Source organism: Fulmarus glacialis, unplaced genomic scaffold (assembly GCF_000690835.1).
Source record: "Fulmarus glacialis isolate BGI_N327 unplaced genomic scaffold, ASM69083v1 scaffold4787, whole genome shotgun sequence".
NCBI lineage: Eukaryota > Metazoa > Chordata > Aves > Procellariiformes > Procellariidae > Fulmarus > Fulmarus glacialis.
In genome coordinates, this window is record NW_009223688.1 from 104900 (window position 1) to 112241 (window position 7342).

Below are 7342 nucleotides of genomic sequence, written 5' to 3' on the forward strand. Positions count from 1 at the left end.
CAAGTAATAACCCATGGGACATAAACCAGCTGTATTTAGTGCACAGTAGAATGATGCTCGATTCTCCAGGCCCCCTCCTGAGAGTCATGCAAAGCCAGGGTTGGAAGCTGGAGGAGCTTCTGTGTACGTCTTTGCTCCATGTCCTGCCAAATTTGATCTTGAGCCTCAGTTGATATTATTAGTAAGATCCTATTTTTTAGGGGAAAATGGTGCCTTTGACACTGATTGTCGATTTTATGACAGTTAAATTTAGTGGTTAGTGTCCTCAACTATTTCAGGTGTGATACAAATCTCCCAATAAAGCGGCAAGAAAGCATACAGGACGAGGTTGATCTATCTTACATTCAATAACCGAGCCAGGATTTACTATCAGGAATCACCGGTTGTAGGCTGAGACTATAAACAACAAAAATAAGTCCCTTCTTCAAGAGCCTACCATTCCCATGCTTATCCAACTGAATTTTTGCAATCCAATTTGCATCCAACTGAAGGAGAAAATTACGAAGCAAATCCCATTCCCTGATATTAACCAAACGTTCTTGTTAGTTCTGGTTTACATAGTATAGATGAGACTTGGGAGAAAAATCTCTTCCAGGGCTTCTTTCCTTGTGGCTGAGTGTCTGGAATCAGGCGGGAACCACTCACGTGCTTGAATGTTATTTTCCCAGGCATCGTTTTGTTTTGTACAGCCACCTTGATGCATCTGACAAACCTCTTTATGCCTGCAAAGAAGCATTTCAGTGCCTAAAAAAAGAGGTGCCTTTTGGGAATAATATTGCCAACAATGGTATTAAAGGTCTTGAAACACAGAACAAGTGAACCGTGACCGTAGGAGTTTGAAAGTTGGGGGATTATTTTTAAAAGGAACAGAAAGAGTAGCTGCCTCTTGGGAAGAAGGAGTAAACCAAGCTGAATCTGGAGCTTCTAATACAGTAAAAGCCCTGACAGCTTTCATCCTCTGCACCCCCAGCCCTCACACCGCAGAAGGGATGCCAATGCAACTGGAAATATGACTCGCAGGCTTTAGAATAGCAAGAAAATTGCTCTTTTGCTTTAGATCCTGGTTCCAGGAGAATGAATTAATCCCCTGAGTGTTCATGGTTTAAGTCTTGCGTAAGGGTTTATGCATGAGGATAAAATTCACAGCTTATTTAGGTATGGAAATCATACCAATTTTTTCTGTCCTCGAACTGAGACAGAATTTGTGCAGCTGTTTGTCATGTTTATCTGAGTGGAATTATAAGAGTTTGCTTATAAGCAAAGACCACCTCAAGCTTAAGGATCAGCAGTTTTATAGAAATTAGTCTGTCTTTCCAAGGGCTCCACCCGGAGCTTCTGCCCCCGTTGGCCTTGTAAAATGCGCAACTACCTCCAGAGCTCTGACAGTAACTTACACCTGATTGAGAAATGCAGAATTGAGGATTCCCAGCTAGCTAAAGGCTACCTCCAGAGCTCTGACAGTAACTTACGCCTGATTGAGAAACGCAGAATTGAGGATTCCCAGCTAGCTAAAGAAGTAATGAATTTTGGAGAAATATGGAGGGTAAATCTAGTATAGTGAGAGCTAGTGCATATAATAATTATCAGGTTTGATCCAAGAGAAAATTTTGCTTTAGAAATTCTGAAGAAAAATCTTTTATTCGCCATGTAAATGTGATTTACTCCTAGAAAACAAGGGAGTAGCTGAGTTTGAAGTTGAGCTCACAGTTTTAGAGAAGTATTTTTGTGGCTTGTCTGTTGATCCTCTTTAGGTGAAGCCTTAATTGGCCCCGCACAAAACTCTGCCTGTCCTTTTTCATCATCCTGCAGAGTTTTGCATCTTGGCACACCATCGCGTCACAGGAGTCTCTCAACAATTTGTGCAAAGCTGGGATTAGATCGTAAGTGGGTAGAGAGTGGAGTTTGGGTGGAAAAACAGGGATTTTCTAAGCCTACTCAATAGTAGTAGGGAAAAAGATAAGTGGTCCATCAGTCCATCACTTGTTCTGCATATTTGTGTAAGAGAGCTTATACGCTGCAAAGAGATGTGCAGTGCGAGAGGGATGTCTGTATGGAGGGGTGTATGAAATAGAACTGCCTGTATGGTGGAATTGAGCTATCCATTCCCAAATCTTAAACCCTTGTAGTGGCTGTAATAGAGCAATAAATAAATGCTGCTGTAATTACGTAGACAAATAACAGGTTAGTATTACGCTGCTTAGAGTCAGGATGAGTGCACAATGCTTGTGGTTACTGACAGTATTAGACATCCAGTAGATTTTTGTGTATCACTCACTATCTCAGGAAAATGATTGAAATCAACCCCAAAGCAAAGGTCTTCTCAGCACTGGGTAGTTTGGTTTGATGAAATGCTGATGTCATGCAACCCTAGTATGTTGCATACAGAAATATTTAAAAAAAACACAATTCAACCAGCCAAATCCAGTAGGCTCTTAAAAATGGAATGTGACATTAATCTCTCTGTAAGGCCTGTAAATCCTACTTACGTGCTTGATGTAGGGTCCAAATTCCTCGTGGGTGCAGAACAGCCCCTGGATTTATTGGACTCCAGGTAGGAGGGGAAGGGCTCAGTGCCAGAAGAAATCTAGAGATGCTCACGGTCCCGCAGAGAGATCTGGTTTGGGTGTGTGGTGTGACTGGAGGCTGAGTGCTTCACCTATCTCTGAAAAGCAGTGCAGCTTTTCAGAGATAATTTAAATCCCTTCCTTTTGGATCAGACAGGTACAGAGAAAGTGACAAAGGCATCATATTAAGAAAAGGGAGGAAGCAAGACCAAAGGCAGTCTGCTTAATTTGCCTGTGTCTGCACGTGTTGGGTAGGTGTAACATGTACAATTCAAACATCAATTTGCTCTTACACTGCACTTCTTGGCTACAAACGATATCATTTTTCATTGTCATGGGCAACCTCCAATTTTACATGTGACAAGCCTTAGTGTCTTTTTCTAAGACAAGATCAGTGAAGCAGGCATGGTTGAGCTTGCATGTGCTCTTGTGCATTTTGTGTTCGTCAGTCCCATACTTGCTTGCTTTAGCACCGCCACGTATGCAGGTTTAGAGTTACTCTGTACATGCCAGTTTAAACTTCTGCATGTGCAAGACCTCCCTGTTTATACGGATGCGGCTGTGGTGTCAGGATCTAGAAATTGTATGCTGCTTTTAACACAGTGACTTGCACTCAAATGGGAACTGAATTCTTTAGCGTTTGACCCAAAGTTGCCGTAAATCTCCTTGAATAGTGCTTGGTCTTCAAGCAGATGGACTCTGTCATTTTTGCATAACAATAACAAGTAGTAGATTAATAAATCAGGAAGCTTGCATTTAATAAAATGTGCAGGCATATTTTTGACTGTATTTTTTGCCCCTTTAGTTAATGTATGTGTTTGCATTGCTGTGAGCAGTTCTGAACCTTGAATTACTTTAGTCTAAGTGTTAGAAAAGTAGATCTTTTTGCCATTGTTCTCAGAGCTGTGGTCCCCTTCCAGATTTGCTAAGTCATCTGCATTCAGTATGGGGTGACAAAAGAATGACTTTGCCACCTCTTTGTGGGATGCCTTGTTAACTTTGGTATGAGGCATTGAACTTGAGTAGGCTGCTACACAAGTAGCTGCTAGAAGAGGCGACAGCTTCTTACAGATGCTTGATGCCTGTGTGGTTTAGACTTCAGTTTGGGGACCCAGCTTTGAAAATGCGGTGATGGCATCAGTTGAAACGAGTTGCTTGGTCATGGCACACCCTGCCTTGCCAAAGTACGCCTTTCCTGAGAGCTTAGTAGAGGAGTTGGTGGATGCTCAAGATGTGACTGTTACAGAGCTGTGTCACTCCTTAGATCTGTGAGTTAATCTGGCCTTTAAAGGATGTTCATGAATCTGAGCTTTGACTCCTTGACAACTCCGAAAGGCATCATAAATAACCCAAGACCTTCTGAATCTGAAATTCTCTTTTATTTCAAAGTCTCTTCCTTGATAGTTATCTTTGTGTCTCAGTGTCCAGCTCTGCTTATTTGTCTCTGTACAAACGTCCCATGAGGTTCAAAAGGGACTGCACGGAACTATTCTCAGCTGGATCTGATTGCCTGTACCTAAGGCAAAGGCTTTTTTGTAAAAGACAACATGCGTAAGTTACGTGAAATAACATGAAAATCCCCAGCCATGCCACTGCTGGATCTTACTGCGAAAGGGAATCTGTTAAGTAAGAAGAATAAAGCACCAATAGTCATTGCCTTCTATTGTTTTAAGTTAAGCAGTCGATAGCGCCTCTTCTCTGTTTTCTAAGTACAGTACTGAACGAGGAGCCGAATGCACGTGTTCTGCGGAACTGCGTTCACGTGCTTACTGAAGCGTGTGCGCGCGTGTTCGCTCTGCGGGCAGGGATGGCAGGCTACGGCTCTAGCACGGAGGGGTCGTCAGCCGGTGGCACACCGAGACACTCGGGTTTGGTGAGAGTTGTGGTGTAGCTGCCTAGCTTGAGCGCGTGCCCAGTGACATGTCTCGGCTGTAGGGTAATGCATCTCCAATCACATCTTACTACTTCAAAGCGAGTGTTAAACTGTTTGAAACAGGCATTTCTTTAATCCCATTGAGAGGAAATCTTTCTTCCCTGCGCAGTATACCCCCGCTCCTCCCATTTCAAATACCATTTGTCACTGAATTCTATGATTTGTTCTTTTTTTTCTTTAGGATGGACGGAGCCCACGTCCTATTCCTCTCCCTGGATACGAAGTCAGTTTACCAGGTTCTGGTGAGAAGTTTGAAGTGAAGCATGTTTTTAAGCTTTGCCAGTCCCAGCAAACTCTGTATTTCAGCGCGGAAGATGAAGAACTGCAGATGAAATGGATGGAAATTCTCACCAAAGCAGCCAAAGGGGAAACTGAAGATACAGCTGAAGGGCTCGGCAACCCATAGAGCAAGTTCCATTTAGTTTCTTTCCTACATGCTACAAACCATCACTTGAATTTGGTATTCATGGCACTTTGGAATCTGTATGGCTTTATATTCTCATGTGTCTGCATAGGAAATTCAGTGGTTTCTCTCCTTTTATTGTACATTTCTCACGTACAGTAGTTACCTGGCATATGTTATGTTAAAGGAAAAGGTAGTTGTAGTTGTTGGTGGTGTCAATGCTGGTTTTAAAACAAAAGACAAGGAGAAAAGCATTAATTTTAACAAAGGTAATGGAAAACCATCGGTCTCTTGTTTTCCTAAATGTATATTTTCCAGTCCTTTTGATTGCTGTTCAGTGCAGGATGTGTATAGTCTGTGATTAGTTCTATAAATGCTGCCTTTTAAGTTAAATGTTGTAAAGGCTTGTGCTGGCCACTGACATTCCGTTCTCTGTCCTTTCCCTCCTGGTAAAAGGTCTCTGTGACGTGTGAGCAATGTACTGAATATTTTCCCTTTGCTAAAACTATGTCTCTGCTATTTTGAGATGACCTGTTCACAAGACAAATACTGCGGAAGGGACTTCTAAAAATGACTGCAAACTGTGCAGAAAAGAACATTAAGAAGCCTCATTGATTTTTAAGCATTTATAATATTGTTTTTTGTTTTCTTTTGAAACCAATACCTTCCTTCCTTCTATTTGAACCCATTTTGATGTAAGTGAGCAAACGTTTTATACTGCAAACTGGGTTATGATCAATAAACAAGAACATTTTTAGTACACACAGTACAAAAAGGTGACTTTTTTGTTGTATTGGTTAATTTAAAAGTGACCTAGGATTTATTTATATAATTTGTAAATAATGTTTCATAAGTATTTTAAGAATTTTTAAAAGATCTCAGCTAATTAACAGGATTTAGTGCATAGAATAAGAGATATTTGTATGAACTGAATTTGTAATTTAATTTTCCTGTTCACCTGTATTTGTCTTATTTTCAAACTTAAGTGGTTATCTATTTAAATAAAAATTCATGCAGTTAATTCCTGAGCCAGATCTCCAAGGCACAGCAAGCTTTAGGTCAACATTTAATATAGGTTTGGGAAAAAAAAAAACAAAACAACAAAAAACCAAAAAACCGAAACAAATTTAAAAAAAGGCATGTCTGTTCCTAGTGGTAGTAAGCATGTAGTACTGGTAAAAATGAAATAAAACGTCACAGTACTGTATTTTTAAATGGTTTGGTTTAACTTTTGTTTCCTCTTCAGCATTCTACATTTTCTGATATTAATAGAAAGAAAGAGCTACTCCATACAGCCAGAGTTTGTTAGGATTGTTGAAAAATCTGCATCAGTGAGTATTTTTCTTACCTACAGAAAAGGATTTGGTTTTTAACTTGTTTGGGCTTTGTTTTTGTTTTTTTTTTTACGTTGGTGTAACAAATCATATACCTGAAGTCCATGATGCTAAAAATTAGAATTTAATTAGCTACTGGTAAAATTTCGTGAGACTTGCATATTCCCTCTCCTCCCTACCCCCCCCTCCGATGACTTAGCATGAAAAAGGTTTCTTGCAGAGTAATTTTTAGCATATAGTTCAAAAAAAGGAATTCTTTTCAGTGTGTGTTATCTCCTCCCCCAAGCTTCCCTGAAAATGTAATGATGTAGAGTGCTTGCCTTCAAAATTTATTAGTTTTGTAATATTTCTGGTTTGGATTTGTTTTGTTTTGTTTTGTTTTTTCATTTTTGTTTTTTTGTTTTAAAGTTTTTCCTTTATTATTGCGCTTTCTTGGTTCTTTTTCTTTGTTACCAAGAGAGAAATGGGAAGGGAGAATGGTAAACCAATAGAAAGTTAATGCATCTTAATACATCTTTCATTTTCTATTTTTATTAACCAAGAAAAAAACTTTAGCACAGGTTTTTTGCAATTTTTCTCCACTTTGTTCTTTTTTTATAAATATGTCAAAATACACATCTAATAATCTTATATTCCTCAGTTCACCTTCTTTATTAAAAAAAAAAAAAAAATCTAAAAAATAGTTGTAGTGCACCTGCAATGATAACACACGGTGGCACCTGGGGGCTTTTACGTCACAGCAGCAGCTTCGTTTCCAGCATGTCCTTCCACTTTCAGGGGATGTGGCAAGGAACCTGCTTGGGGTATTTCTGCTTTATGACTAAGCCCCAAATCACGAGCTTTTATAGTTTAAAGCCAGCAACTTGAACCTTGTCTGGAAAACTGATCCAAGTCCATTGCAGATCCCAGAGCTCTGCTCTTGTTCAATACAGCATGAGATGCTCAGCCTAGAGCCTAAAATGAAAGGGCTCGTGGGTTACAGGTGGGGATCTCACTCCCTCCGTCGTGGTCAGCAGTATGACTGTTGTCCCAGTCAGCGGTACTTCTCCAATAGAGAGTGTCCTCTTCTTCCCGAGCCTGATACAGCTCCTGGTGAGGCTGAAGGAAC

The 7342-nt window shown here is 40.2% G+C and overlaps 1 protein-coding gene across 1 annotated transcript in view; it reads left to right on the forward strand.

Annotated features, from left to right (window-relative positions):
* FGD3 (FYVE, RhoGEF and PH domain containing 3) overlaps positions 1-5665 on the forward strand; it is a 60528-nt gene extending 54863 nt beyond the window's left edge. The window contains exon 19 of the mRNA XM_009581873.1: positions 4679-5665. Within this exon, the coding sequence (XP_009580168.1) occupies positions 4679-4903 (225 nt within the window). The 3' untranslated portion in view covers positions 4904-5665. The remainder of the gene's footprint in view (positions 1-4678) is intronic.
* Positions 5666-7342: the final 1677 nt, after the last annotated feature.